General features: G+C 39.4%; 1 protein-coding gene across 5 annotated transcripts in view; it reads right to left on the minus strand.

The window, feature by feature from the left end:
- SUCO (SUN domain containing ossification factor) overlaps positions 1–15,658 on the minus strand; it is a 39,597-nt gene that overhangs the window by 11,262 nt on the left and 12,677 nt on the right. For 3 of the 5 annotated variants that reach the window (XM_084211553.1, XM_084211552.1, XM_084211554.1), the window contains 13 exons: positions 14,734–14,829; positions 13,351–13,496; positions 10,005–10,145; positions 9,681–9,831; positions 8,640–8,760; positions 8,283–8,407; positions 7,752–7,819; positions 7,022–7,129; positions 5,989–6,094; positions 4,031–4,051; positions 3,745–3,800; positions 2,728–2,819; positions 2,192–2,257 (listed from right to left, as the gene is read on the minus strand). In XM_084211553.1, the coding sequence (XP_084067679.1) occupies positions 2,192–2,257; positions 2,728–2,819; positions 3,745–3,800; positions 4,031–4,051; positions 5,989–6,094; positions 7,022–7,129; positions 7,752–7,819; positions 8,283–8,407; positions 8,640–8,760; positions 9,681–9,831; positions 10,005–10,145; positions 13,351–13,496; positions 14,734–14,829 (1,297 nt within the window). The remainder of the gene's footprint in view (positions 1–2,191; positions 2,258–2,727; positions 2,820–3,744; positions 3,801–4,030; positions 4,052–5,988; positions 6,095–7,021; positions 7,130–7,751; positions 7,820–8,282; positions 8,408–8,639; positions 8,761–9,680; positions 9,832–10,004; positions 10,146–13,350; positions 13,497–14,733; positions 14,830–15,658) is intronic. The other 2 variants (XM_084211556.1, XM_084211555.1) reach the window with 2 other exon arrangements.

Below are 15,658 nucleotides of genomic sequence, written 5' to 3' on the forward strand. Positions count from 1 at the left end.
AGAGGCCCAGAGCTCAGCAGCACCAAGAAATTTGCTATTTTACCATACTTGCTTGAACTTAATCACAGTGTAAGGAAATAATATCTGATCATTCTATTACACTGGAGGCAGCTGGTTTTTTTAAAGGTAAATGTATAAGCTAGAAACCTGTATTTGAAAACCTGCACCATAACACCCACAGATCTGGCTTACACTTATATTTATTTTAAGGAGCTGTTAAGTAGGACAGTTCCTTTCCCCTCTGAATTCACAGAAGTAAATTCCAAGAGGTCCTGCTCTAGATCAGCACAGGAATTAAATACAGCTCCTCTTTGGTCCTGATATTGACAACAAACATAATGGCCAGGCTTATTTAGAAGTTGAGGAACAGGTAAAGAGCACTATATTGTAAACACACAGAAGCTGGCTTGATTTTACTCATTTCTCCCCCACCAACCATCATATAGCAGTGTATGTCACATGGCCAAGGTCATCATCTTAGGCATTTTAGCAGTAATGACAAATTCCCTGGGCTCCAGAAATTGTGTTCAAAACTTTGGTTCTGCCTTTCCTCCAGAAAGCCAAACTGCAGAAGGTGCTGCCAGAAGCTGCATTCCTGATTTGTGTTAATCTATCTGGGTATGTATGATGAGAAAAGTCACAATAGCCAAAAGATGCTGAACTTGAGCTGTCGATGGTTTCTTACAAAAATGAAAAAAATGAAGGAGAATACAGAGTTGGTATATGGCTTTACAATGTGGGAGAACGGCAGGAGAGAGAACAAGACTGCAGAATGCTTCTTATGAGATTGTCTGAGAACCCTCCACCTCCTCCTCAGAGGACCCTCTTTCTCCCTCTACATTTAAGATGCAAAATGGAAACCTGTCCTATTTGTCTGCAGGCATATAAAAAACCCCCACAAACTCTACTCCTTCCAAAAGGGGAGCACCGACCACCCTGACAGAGAGGAAAGCTCTCAGTCAAAACCCACCAGCCACAACTAAATACTGGTCACTGCAATGTTTCAGTGCATTAGAGGGACAGCTGAGCACCATCAGCAACAGGTGTTTCAAATCTTTTCGCCTTAGTAGTCTAAAAAATTAAACAGAAAGTCACTGCCTTTTTCAGACAGTGAATATAAACTTGTAGTCCTGTCCTTGCAGACAGATCATGTGAATGAATATGCATCACCATGATAGCTTGAAGATAGGAGTTTAGAAGTCACAAAGAAGAGATAAGCAGTGTCAGGGAAGAATTTACTGCTTTATCTCATCTGTGACAGGCACACATGTAGAAATAAACTGCCTTTTCCACTATCTATTTCCCTTTTGAAAACTGTTCTAAGCTGTGAATATTCCTAGCCATGACCTTATTCTCAGGAGACAACAATATTCTAGGAGAAAGTATGAAAGGTTTCTGTGGCTCTGATCCACTAGAGGATGAAAGCAAAGCCTGACTCCAAACAGCATTAACTGAGTGCAGATCTACACTAGAATAACAAACCTTCATTAGCTGGGACAGAAGGAAGAGTGGCACACTGCAAGAGCTCCTTAGGAAATGGTGTGTGGAGGTGACACTATCCTGAATAATTCAGCAGTGAAGACTACCATTAAAACCAGGAATATTTCAGGATTCTCAGCCAAACTAACCCTACACATAGAGGTTTTCCAATGGGAAAAGTGGGAGGAGACAGTCAAGAACCTTTAGTTCTCTCAAAAAAATACACATACCTTATGAAGAACCTAAGTTACAGTATTTACATAAAGCCTTATCAGAAATTGTAGTATTCTCCATCTTTTTCTCCCCCTAAAGTTGTACAAAGGAAATCTTTCTATTGCCTCCTGCAGGTTAAGCATTTTAACTAAACAAAGATTTCCAACCTCCACATAATTACAGTTCTACAACACTTTAGTAGTGGCCATTTACAGCCCTATGCAACTTCTACATGATCTTCAGTATTCAGAATCTTTAAGTACAGAGAAGTTTCCATAAAACAGATACCCTTACAAATTGAAAATTCATTTTTAGAACATTAAGAACAATCCTGCAACTACAAATTTTTAATTATTCCTATGAAACTAAAGAAGAATCACAAATTGCTTCAGCAGAATATAAAAACTGTAGATGTTGCACAACAAAATGTCATTCCACTTTCAAACAGCACATCTTGTTTTAAACACAGGAATAACATATTCTAATAAATCATACTCACTTGTAGCAGAACCAAGAAGATTTTTCGAAGATTTTTCTTCCCCTGTGTTATAATCCAATAGATAATCTATGTATAAAGAACAACAACTCGTGACTATTAGACTTTCATCTGTCATGGGCAAAGAATATGAACCTCAAGATTTGACATGTCATTTAACGATGTCAACTTGACAGTGTGGAAATAAGACTGCAGAAAGCTTGAGGTCAGATATCATGAACTGAAATGGACACTAAGAATAGAACTTTCCATGTAAGTTGCTTAATTTTAGTAATCCTTTCCTACTGTCAGCACATGAAGAAATTGTCTATTCTGCCAAGCGAAACAGAGACTTATAATTTTAAAGCAAGCCTCTACATAGCTACATTTAAACACATTGTTTAAAACTTCAAAGGGTTGTTGGAAAAGCCCAGAGATGCTGAAACACTGTCAACAAGTAAATTTAACAGTCAAATCTTTCATCATATGCAGGAAGTGATGAGCCACCAACAGCACAAGAGCTGTCTGAATGGCTAAAGATGCACAAAATATTTGCTTACCATAATCTTCATCAAACAGTTCTTGTCTTTCAGACTGATACTGAGAATCAGCTATTTCTTCATACTCTTCAACCATGCTAGTACCAAATACTCTATGATCAAAGTTTTAAAATAAAAACCTAGTATTAGGAATCATGTGACATAATTGATAAGCAGTATTAACTTTATGTAACAAGTAAATGAGATACAGTAGATGCAGTCACTTAAGCAAGATCAAGAAGCAGGGATATTTATTTTCTCTGAGTTGTATATACAAGGAACCTAAACAAGATCCTGTTTCTCATTCTAATTCCAAAGAGTCTTTTCTTCCTTTTAAACTCACACCTAGACTTCCTTGTCTTTGGCTGTCCATGAGCTCTTACGCCTCCTCTTCAGTTCCACCTTGGACTTGCTCTAGGAATATCTCTTCAGAACTACCTCCCTTTACATGCCACATTCTCCTTGACCTCTCCTGCCAAAATTAAATCAATGTAAAGCAGCCTTGTGGACTAAAAATATGGTTTGACTTCTAATATTGGAGACCTCCCAGGTTCAAAACATGTTTTTTAGGAGCAGTACAGAGGTTGATGGCTCTCTGAATTAAAAATTCACAAGTGTTTCTACTCAGCTATTGCAAACATTACTGACTGCATTCACCTGTGGTGCCAAACAACCCAGCAGCTTCCAAAAAGCACTCACCACACCTGCTCTTTTTACCTCACCACTTGGTCCCTGTTTTGCTTGGTCAGCCTTGAAATGCTCATGTCCTGCTCTAAAGTTGCTCAAGGCTCCTGTTTCCTCCTCCCCCTGCAAATATAAACTATTCCTGACATACTGGAGAAGCAAATAAAGAGATTCAAAGCTTCTTTACACAGACATGAAAGACACTACACAGCAGGCAGGTCAGGCAACTACTTCAAACCACAATACCTACAAGTAAGTGGAATTGAAAATTGGAATTGTTGCCCAACTATTCTAAAGGCAGACTAATCCTCACTGCAAGGAGGGAGAAAGACTAAGCAAAACACAAAATATTACCTTATAAGACTTAAAGGACAAAAATGTTCTGATCCAAAGTGTGATATCAACTCCACCTAGAGAATAAAAGGTACTTAAAATAAAACTCCAAAGACCCACGAGCCACAAGTTCGCTTAACATAAACACTCAATCTTGAAATTGCAAGTTTTGTTCACTCCAGGGAGTTGCAGATTGCTCAGAGCAGAAAAGCCCAGATTTATTCTTGCCATGCATTAAAGAGCTGAGCCGCAGCAGAGAACACCCCCAGCCCCATGCATCCATCACTCCACAAGAAGAGTTGCTAACCTTTATGTACTTGATGAACATCTGAAGCGAGAGAGAGGAAAGGAGAAAAAACAAAAAAACAAAAAAGTAGATGTCAGTACCAAGGCTGAACACATGCCACAGGCAACTACAGAGTCCTGCTGGGTTTAATTCAGTACTATAAATGACTAAGAGGACAAGCTGGGAAGGATTAAGTTGTAACACAACTTCATCTGCCTCGGGTAGCAAGATTTCATTTAGCCCTTGTACATTGCAGATTGAAGGTAACATGCAACAAGTGTTTCATTAGGCAATTGAAGTTATTCCATTTTTCAGGGCAGCATGACTGCAGATAGAATAATGAAGTGTGTTAAATGTACTAAGTGTATTTTTTCCCCTTAAAGAACACAGACTACAGAAAGTGACTCAAAAGGAAAAACAAACCCATGTAGCATGCACTCTCTATGTACTGCTGCTGCTGCAACTCACTAAGTATTAAATACCTCCATTTACAGAAGCACAACTGCAACAAACAGAGCAGCTGATCCCAGACTTGGGAGCTTCAGACACCTGCGTATTTCTAGTGCAACCTTGACTACACACTGGTATTTATTTAATCTAAATTAATTTGCAAGCATTTATTAAACCACTATGTAGACACTATCACTGAAGGACTGGAATAATCTGCAAGTGAGACCAAGGCAAATAATCCCACAAAAATCCCACTGTATTTGATACAAGTTCAGTAAGCCACTTCAAAAAATTTAACTTTCAAAAATATTTTGGACTCATTCTGTAGACCAGACATACTTAGAACTTGCTTACTTTTTGCAGTATGAAGTGAAAAAACCTTTGGAAATTTTACCATGCTGTATTATTCAAGGCAGAGCACTGTATCCACCAAGGGATTAAGTGCTGCAGCATCTACAGGAATTCTGCCACTTCAGTGACAATGGCAGCTACCTTAAGGCATTAATTAATTCAGCCAGAAAACAGAATTAAAAATAAATGAAATCTCTGTTCTATGACTCATGCAGAATTCCTAGGTAAAGAAGTTAGACAATTGTCATTCACAGCTACTTTTTCATAAAAGCACAAAGCATAATTAAGGAGCACAAACTAATCTCTTTTTGGGTTTTTTTTTGGCCATACCATAATTGGAAGATAACACATCACTGAAGAGGACCTAAAAGGACTGTATCTTATTTGAATTAAAACCTTCACTACAACCCCGTATTTTCACAGAAGCTTTTATCCAAGTTCAAGTACCACATTAATTATTTATGGAGTTTTATTCCCTTTGAGTCTCCTGAGTACAGATAGCTTAATGCAAACTGTTTTGAAGGTGGAGGTATCATGGCAATGCTCCAGTAGCAGTGAGCATAAATAATTTGCCTGAGTCAGAGTTATGGTTGAATAACTGGAAAACTGCACTTTGAGTCTCTTAATGAGAACCAAGATGCAACCCTGCACACTTTCAGATTCCCTAAACTGTACAGCCCAACTTGGTACAAAAATAACAAGAAATAGGCATATTATGATCTGTGCTCCAGGGACTGAGTGGGCAGTGTGTGTATATCCACAAATAAATCTAAATAGGTAGATACAGATATATGTTTATATGTTTAAAGCAGGTACAGCCAAGAAATGAAACAGGTCAAGATTCTTCTGCTCTTACACTCAGGGGACAGTTGGGTAAGTCAAATAGAACAGAACTTTGTCTAGATGTTCCTTAATTCAGGTATCAGCTAAGTATGTACTTGGACCCAAGGGGCTTCCCAAGATCCTCTCAATTACCAAAGTGAGCAAGGTAATAAGGTCACAACTGTGACAAGGATTTAGCATCCAGACAAGCCCAGCTGGGGCCACTAATTAACCAAGGGCAATTAATGGTAAGGCAGCCTTTGATAACACGTTTCTTGGGATGCTGTTATACAGATGAAACCCAGCAAACCCTTCCTTCCCTGAGGAGCATGGATGCTTCTGCAGTATCGAGTTACCTTCACGTATTTTGCATACATCTGCTCATCCAGAGGAAAGCTCTGGACATTCCTCTCATCTCTGGCATGGAAAGTACCTAATTTAATCCATTTGTTTGTTGGATACCTAGAAAGGAAACAATGGAGTCAGGTAATGAAATGCAGGAACTCTCTTTTTACAGGTATTTACAGAAGTTACTCCTAATACCTTTCCAGAGCACAAATACATTTTGTTCTTTCCAGCTGCAAGGCAGCAGCAATGTTCCCAACCCAAAACCTCAGCAGGACCCTCACACAATGGCAGCAGTGTGCAAGCCCCTTTGAAGCACAACATCCCAGACTTATCCCATCACTGAAACTCAGCCAGTCTAGAGAGAAGCCCCCCCAGATGAACAGAAGAACACAACACCTGGCAGGTTGCCTTACTGTAAGCAGGCAGCAGAAAACAGAGCAGAGCTAGAACTGCACAACAGAACAAGTGTTCAAAGTCTAACCCCATCTGCTTTAGGCATCCAAGAAGAAAAGGAGTTTTCCTGATGCCCTTTGAACGCCTGCTCACTCCAGAAAGCAGTGGGGGCACAGCTCTGCCTAAATCACCCTAAAGCCACCCTCGAAGCATCATCTGGCCAACCTGCAACACTCTAACCCCCTCCCAACTTCTCAATGGTGTACTACTCTTCCTTTCTTTTTGAATCCTCCGTGGGGTTTTGGACATAGTTCAGCACTGAAGACAGCTCTAACCATGTGAAAATGGTCTGAATGACAAGGGAGGGGAGGGCCCACAAACTCAGTAGCATTTTATTAAGGAATTTTATAATCTGCCACCCACTACCCAGCTACTGTATAAATTCTGCTCCTCAACAAATTTTTCCTTTTAATTTTTAAGGTGGCAAAGGAAAAAAACCTGCCAGCAACTGACAATATAGACGAAGAAAAACGATGTGACTTCACATTACATTACACTTTGCATAATAACAAGCATACAAAATTATGCTTCATAAAGCCTTGCATTTAATAATAATTTCATTCAGAAGCATGAGTTTAGGTAACATACCTGTCACTAATTGACACCAGAAAGTCTTTAGGAGTGGAAGAGAATAATTCATGATTTGCAATGTCAAACTGCTTTACTTGCACTGGTTCACAGAGCTCAACAACAAACCTTAAAGACAAAAAGTAAATATTTTTTTAAGAAAGGACTTTTCCTTCTGCAGTTACCATCTTCAGCCCTTCCCCTCATTATCACATCCTTCACTGGGTGCAAGGAGGACACTATAAAAATGCTGCACCATTAGAATCACTGGTGGTGTTTTTCTGAACATCACCTTAAATAACTCCAGGTAGCACTTGCAGCTACGAGAGTTTCATCCATCTTGCACTCCAAGGCATGAGATCACAGAACTAAAAACTAAGGACAGCAAACAATTTAAATCGTACCTGAAAAACCAATTAATGTATGGTAAATTCTGTTCACCTGTCCTACCATTATTTGACAGTCAGGGAAAGAAACCAAGAATCTTTATTTGAATGCTCAAATGCTTTATCTGCCCTAAGATAATTATGCAAAACTTACACATATTAAGATAAATAAAAATATCACCTTAATATTACTTGTCAATACCAGAGCTAGCTTTCTATGGAAGACATAACAAATCTCTTGTGCTAATTCTGTCAGAGTTCCTCACACACCCATTCCAAGGAGCAACACATCAAGGTCAAGCCAGTCCCACAGCAAAGGAAAACTGTAATCACTCCTGCCACAAATGGAAACCTCAGGAACCTACCAGATTTTAGTACTGCAAGGATTGAGCATATAAAGATCCATGTTTTCCATCAAAATAGCTGAAGTGCTCTGTTAAAAAAAAAAAAAAAAATTGTATTTTAAATTGCATGGTAGATACCAACAGCATCAAGGATTTTTTCCCTCTTTCCAACAATAAATTGGAAATTAGGTTTGTAGACTAGCATCAACAACACCCTGAGCAAGACAATTATCCAGGACACAATATGCCATACTTTGGGGCAATCACAGATTATTTATTGTGGTGAGCTCTTTACTATAACTCTGTTCAGTTTCTGTAGGAAGTAGACTCTGCTCCCATTTTCTGAATTCATGTAAAAAGACATCAAATTCTATAGCAATCCCTCTTTAAAAAAAAACACTGATCACTGTTTACATCCTATTTTTAGTAATCAAAATCCCAATAAATCCAAACACAGAGTAACAACTTCACAAACCAGTGCTCAGTTTTAAGTGTACTTTTTTGCATAACAGTACACTAAAACCTGAGCACTAATAATTAATAAATGCTTACCTTTGCCTCTGGATTTGCTGCCAAAATTTTGGCACCACACTCTACAGAAGCGTAGTTATTCCTGTTTTTCTGCACCTTTTTAGTGGAATGCTGCCCACCAACAGCAGAAGGGTGCATTGACTGACCTAGGAACAAGAAAATATTGCTACTATAACAAACCACACAAACAAGCAGTATTTGCACTGTCAGGGAACTTCTGCTCACTGCTTTTATATAATGAAAGCTATTAATGACATAGTTCTAGCAAAAAAATGAAGTTCCAGGCTGCATTCCAAATGGAGACAGTCCTGCTATTCAGCTCTACCAGGAGATGACAGTGCTCTGTATTTAGACCAAACTAATGAATCCTGAACTTACTCTTTTCTTTCTCCACTTCCATGACTTTCTTCTTCCATTCATCAAATGTTGGAATGTCTCCAGGGTCCTTTGGAGTTATTACTGATGTAGGGTCAATTTCTCCTGTCTTCTTAAAGTCTTTCTGCAAAAGAAAGAACCACTGATTGTGAATATTTTTCAGGACCAACAATGAAAACAAAGATGAACTTGAAAAAACAAAGCATGCTCTGATCAAGTCAAGGGCAGACACATCATTTGCACCCATGTTAACAACTTAGAGCCAATGTAAGCAAGATTATAAGCCAGAAAAAACATGTGATGATTTTCTCTCAGAATTACAGATTATTTCACTGAAATACTGGCAATTTTTGTGGCTAAGTTAATACATTTTAAATAAAATTAAGCCTTCTTCTCCAACACCTGCATTTTCTTCTCAATTTTTGCTTTTCCTCTTCCTAATGAAGAGAGCTTTCCCTGTAGCAAAAATCTTTGAACATCAGTGCTTGTGATGACAGAATCCCACAGGTTCTCTGGAATTTCTGAACATGTCAAAAACAGCAGAATTATTAAATATTAAAGGAACCATTTTGAAGTATCTCAGAAAAAGTGTTATGGACTTGCCTGACAAAGAAAAAACCCTGTCAACTAAACTACATCATTCAATTTAAAGCTTTCATTTCTCCTTTGTACAAACATATTCAGCACACCACCAGATGAGTGAACGTTTTTTGGTAGACATTTGAAGTGTAGAGGTTATTTTATAGATAATATTTTAGAGGTAGTTGCCAAGTGACAGTTTAAACATGATCCTGAACCAGCAAAAAATGATACTGCCATGGCCTTAGTCATTCTGATTTTAGAAAGAGTCTTATTAAAAAACGCAAGCTTTAGGAAGTACCTCACAACCAGAGCATGAAGAAAGTCCCAGTTAAGCACAGAAGGCCTGGCCAGTTACACATCCCACTGTAACAAGGGCGAATTGATACTTCCGGGACAGAATAAAAGCACACCACATATTTTACCATAAAAACAGAGGGCACCACTCCTGTGTGTACAACTTACCTCCCTTTTTAGGTTCTCTGAAGCATTAAGTGCAGATTTTTGCTCATCTGCCCCCTTTTCAGCTGCTGAAACTTTGGACTCAAACTCAGATTTTGTCTTCTTTCCCTTGCCATGAGAAGATGATATGTTCTCTATATGTTGGCCTGCAAGGCTGGAAGTTTAAAGAGTATCAGGGTCTGTAACATGGTCAACACATGCAGTATCACACTCACACAAGTACATGGATAAGCAAGCACATGCAAATGTTTGTTGCAAAGCCAGCACAGAAGAGAACAACTCCCTTTGAAGTATTCAGAGTCACACACAACCTGCTCGGATACTCACCTCTCTGGTGGACTGACAAAAGAGGAAGGCTCACTCTGAGGGTCAGCCTCAAGTGTCCCACCAATATCACAGTCAGGTTCTGACTGCTCAGCTTCACTAGAGCTGACTACAGGGATATCAGCACGGGAATTCTCTATTGCACTGAAGGGAAACAAACAACAGCCTTTTTTAGCCTTCTGATAATACAAGGAACCCTGACAATCAACCACAAAGATAAGTGAAAGGTTTAATAAAGCAACAGTCTCACAGAAATAATTAAGAAAAGAAGAATGAAGCATGCTGTACTTGTGCAAGTGCATTCTCAGCCGTACCCTTGAAAGAACAGAATTTCCTTTTCCAGCCTGTTCGTCCCAGAAAGGAACTCAAAACAGGCTTCTCATCTCCTAGAACTCTCATCTAACATCTTGCCAAACACTGCACTAGATAATTCTTCCCAGCATCACTACAAGCTAACAACATCTTCATAGTTACCTGGCTGCCAGCAGTTTTCTTTTCCCTTTCAGCAGAGGAAACAAACAGGAGGCCAAGTTCCCTCACTAAAAGCTCCTCATGTTCCCAAGTCAAGCAGCAGCAGTGAGAACAGAATTTGGCTAAATGAGAGGAGAATAGGGGGGAGAAAAGCAGAGCTAACCAGACTTCCTTTCTCCTAATGTATTATTCTTTTTTGCTGGTGTAATAAAAACCAGGTAGCCCAGCAAACCATCAGCCAAGCTGTACCAACAGCCCAAACCAGCTCATCTGCCCACTGCTTCACCTCCTGGCTCCCAGAAAGGCTGAGCACACCTCAGACAAATGCTGAGGCACAAACCCAACAGAAAATCTCCCCTCTGCTCTTCAGGAATGATGGAATGGGTGGGGAGAAGATGGACAAAGAGCAACTTCCAGGTGGTAACTTCTGACTGTCCTTTCCTCTCCAGCACAGGGATGACTTCCATGCTGACCCAGCCTACAGCCGGGTCTAAGGAAAGGCTTTACTCTGCCTTCTAAATTTCCACATAAGCTTTCTTTAATGGAAGCAGCAAACTAGGTTAATCCAGTATCATGACAGAGCTGCCAAAACACAAACAGCACGTCAGCAACTTAAAAGGGGATCTTTTTGGTTCCCTGACTGCTACAATTATCAACAGAAGCAGCTGCAACCAACCCAGGGAGACAATTTTAGTACCTTTCATATGATAAATTTCCTGTGGTATAAAACAAAAAACTCCTAGGTATTCCAAGACTTTTTGCTATGTAGCAAAATCTAACAAACATCATGAATACAAGAATTTATTAGCTATAAACAAGAGAGTATTTACCCTGTATGCCCCAAAATGCCTCCAGCTGAGACGCACAGTGTTTGGCTCTGCCTGCAACTCTTTACTATCTAAATAAGGCTGACCACTACACAAAACTGAAAAGCTGCACACATGCTCCATTTCAGTGGGTAGGTGACAATATGAATAATTATCAACAGAATAAAATATGGGACAAGAATGAACTTAAAAATTCCTTGCTCTCAGGGTGTACCTGACTGGCCTCAAGTTACTCATTTTGGCAGAAGGTGAGTCTGAAAGCTGCAGTGCTCCTTCTCCTTTGAATACTTTGATTTGCCTTAATTTTTAAAATGCATTATCAAGCTCGTTTTGCACAGCACATTCCTTACTTCCAGAGAAAAAGAGCTCAGATTAGTTTTCAGTAATTTTTCCTCAGATTAGACTTAGGTAGAAAAGTTACACTCAGTGCTGCTCTAAAACAGGATTCACTACAAAGTACAATTTGTTTGGGATAAAATCCCTTTCAAAATATTTTGACAAAGAGGTTCTGCTGAAATATTAGACCATTAACACCTGAGAGAGCTGGACTTGGTCACACTGTCAGGAATCAGCACCTAAACCAGCAAAAAGGTAAAATGTCTGAAGATATCAAATGTCTGAAGATATCAAATGCAACTGTGTCTTTTTAAACACCTTGTTTAAGTCTGGAGCTGGACCACAGCTGGTTTGGATATTAATCTGTTCAGTAAGAGACCACCTGTGACTACCGAGAGCTGAAGTTTGAAATAATGGATAACCATTATTTTCTTAGCTTCTCTGCCACACCAGGTCTGCCCCTTCTTCCTGTAAATGGCACTGGTGTCACAACACCACTGCCCAGCATGAACTCATCCATCAGGTGCTCCAAACCAAGCTTCTATGTTCATTTGTTTCACAGCTCAAGTCTTTGGAGTTAGCACTCCACTATTCCCCAGCTGTGAGAGCCAGACAATTTCCAACAATTACCAGACGCCAAGCTGAATGTTTCAAAGAAAATAACATCCTGTCTCCTTCTAGGACCTGACAACAGTAGAGCTTACAACACATTACACAAATAAATCAGTGGAGTAGTCAAAAAAAGCTATAAAAAGAACAGGCTGAAGCTACATTCCAGTTTTGCCTTATAAAAACTGCAAATTTTGGAAGGCTTCCAATTAAAGACACTGATGAAATACCAAAATGTGTTTAAGTGTTAGCCCTGGCAAACTAGGCAAGATCAGCCAGCAAACAACATTTCCATACCTTTTCTATGGTAAAGAAACAAAATTTGGTAAAGCAGAAAAACTGAAATCTTAATACTCAAAACACCAAATACAAGCCTACTTCATTTTCAACATGTTCAATTTTTATCCAACAAAATACTTCATCTTTATCAGCAGTCAGAAACAAGATTACTTCCCTTAGCACACATCCAAAAGGCCAACAGGACTTTCTGGAAAACCTTGGAAAATGCACACACAAATTTCCATACTACAGTTCAGATTTGACAGCACAACACCCCACAAGAAAAGGGAAACAAAACAAAGTACATGGGCTCCAGAAAGCTGCCTGCAGCAGAGGCAGCTCTGCAATACACAACTAAGCACTAGAACTAAACTGCCTTGATTGCATTCATATGAAATTTTGCTATTTTGTCAAAAGTCTCTTTATCAGAACTTGAGACTCTCTGTTTTTATGTCCCAAGATAAAATTCTGCAGAGTTCTTCCTTAACTGAAGGCAGAGGCCACTGCTGAAGCAGCCTCAGTGCTTGTTGACACAGATGTGAAAGCACATTTGTGAAGGGCAGAAATCCTAATGGCAAAGCCCTGAGGGTTTTTATAGTACAGATTATCTAAGCATGTTGGCTTTTTTTTTTATCATGGCAATAGTGCTCCACCTCATGCAAGTGCACAACTGTTCATCCACACACTGAGGAAAAGGTGGCACACTCCATGAGCACTGACACCACAAACCAGCAAAACAACTGTGGGGAGCAATCCCATCTTATCCCTAAGAGCAGAGTAAGTGTGATTCTCTCAAAGACCAAAAGAACAAAACTGCAAGAGCTTACTCAGGCTGTGAGACTGGAGGTATCTCTGAGGTAGGTGAACTGGAAGTGTTTTCAGTGCTTGGGACTATGCTGGAGGAAGCTTCATTTACATCAACTGAAGGTGGACTCACAACTTCTGGCTGGCTTGTTTCACTTATTTCTGTTGTCTGTAAAAACATTCCAGGTGAATATACATTTTTCAACAACTGAGTAAGAAAAGCATTCACACAGTAACATCTAATATGGAGTTCTAACACTTGGCATTTCTGTCAGAAATTCATTTTCTCTCTTCCTAGACCTAGGTGGCATTCTGTGCTACTCTGGGATAGCTGCAATACTCTCCTGTGGTGTGCAATAATCATGTAAAAATATCAACTGGAGCAGGCCTGTGCAACAGCTTCCTCAATGATGCATTCCTGTTTGAATATTGCAGCAACTAAAAGAAACAGTTCTATTTGCATGTACAATCCAATTTATTGTTTTCATCCTAAACTGAATTTTGGAGAAGGCTTCTAATTTCATCACTCCAGTGGAGGTCCAAAATTATTTAAAGCCTATTCCATGCTGTAAGTGAACAAGAGATAAATCACTTTTCACTTTTGAGTGTTTAGTAGTCTTGAGTCTTATTTATTCTAGGACTTCAGTTGTCATAAGCACACTCAAAATAAGGCTTTGTAAATCTGAAAGAGCATATAACCACTGAAACAGGTCAGACTAACTCCTGCAGCAGAAGGAAATATATTATTGTACAAAAATGTCTTGTCAATAGCTACATTACTCTAAGTCATCTCTCTAAACATGAAGGGGTCAAGAAGTTTTAACAGGTTTAAACACCCAAACCATGAAATAAATATTCTGAAGTATGTCCTATGTAAGTCTTGTAATCTACAAAACAAATACATGTAATCAAATAAATAATATTTACCAGTTGGTTTCTAACATTTAACACCAAGCACTGACTTAACAGTGTCAATGGCAGAGAGCTGAGATACAACCCTTTTCCCATTTTAACAAATGAAATGAAAATGATAGAAGCCATAAAGGATCAGAGCTAAAACAGACTGCTACAATCACCAAGCCTGATCTACATAAAAGACCTCACATAAAAGACTTATGTTTTATTTATAAACAGACATCCATACCTACAACATCCAATTGTAATTTATCTTGGAAAGTTTTTAGTCAGTACCTCCAATTACTCATTATTTATGCCCATGGGAAATACAAGGTCTGTTAGTTCACACATTTTCTCTTTTACTGGAAACATGAGTCTGACAGCCACCCAGTGTCCAGGTGAAATGTGAGAGATGGTTACTATGAACTTTAGATAACCAAAATGAAAGACTGAAATCCAAGAAGCATTTGAAGACTGTATGAAGACAGTGAATGAAACAAAAGCCTTGCCTGGTCAGATTTTGTCAAGTCACTGAGCAGCTCTTCCATAGAGTAACTCCGTGTGCTGGAGTCCTCAGGCTCCAGGCTGGGAGCAGCCTCTTCCCCCTGGGAGATTGAAGGTAAAACATCAGTCAGTCTGCAGCCACAGGCTTCCATGCTCAGCCAGAGCAGCCACCTCTGGGACACACTGAACAGCAGCACTTCTTTCACCAGCACAGCATCAACAAACTAAGCTACATTAACCTTCAGAACCACGGCCCACCCGTGTTTCAAATCTCTTCTGCACAAAGACTCAAGCAAGTTAAAATGATTCAGTTAAATCTTCTCTGAAAAGACCACTTCAGCACTGTCTTTAATTCAGTTTGTTTGCTAAGGAGAGCTCCTCATTCCACTATGACTTTGCATGTTGACAAACCCTCCCCTATCTCCCTGCTGCCCAAAAGAGGAGAAAAAGAAAATTCGAAGCTGACTTGCATCAGACAACCATTAGAAAATAACACGTGGCACATTTCAGTTGTAGCAGTCTTATCAGCAGAACCACAGTCATTACACAAATCTGCCAGAACCTTGTAAAGCAACTTGAGGGGAAAAAAGTTTTAAACCCACCAGACTCAAACTAGCAAGAATTTACACTTGCTCTTCAAACTTTAAGTCACGACTAGAAAATATGCAAGCTGGTTTTGAGCAATACTTTAAAATACAGCAAGAAACGTGGTAGAAATTTATACCCATTTTGTTTTCTGAGGGTTATCTAAAATCCTGTGGCCAAATACTGCAAATGCCAGTGTTCAGACCCAAAATGGGCTGCTGTGCTATACAACACTACATGGTATTAATTTGAGAGAATTAAGGCATCCAGTGAAGTGCAGGAGCTACAAATCTGAGTTGACAAACCTTCGAGACAACTGAGCAACACTTTCCCCCCAATACTCAC

This window comes from Fringilla coelebs (assembly GCF_963513975.1).
Source record: "Fringilla coelebs genome assembly, chromosome: 9".
In the NCBI taxonomy this organism is placed as follows: Eukaryota; Metazoa; Chordata; class Aves; order Passeriformes; family Fringillidae; genus Fringilla; species Fringilla coelebs.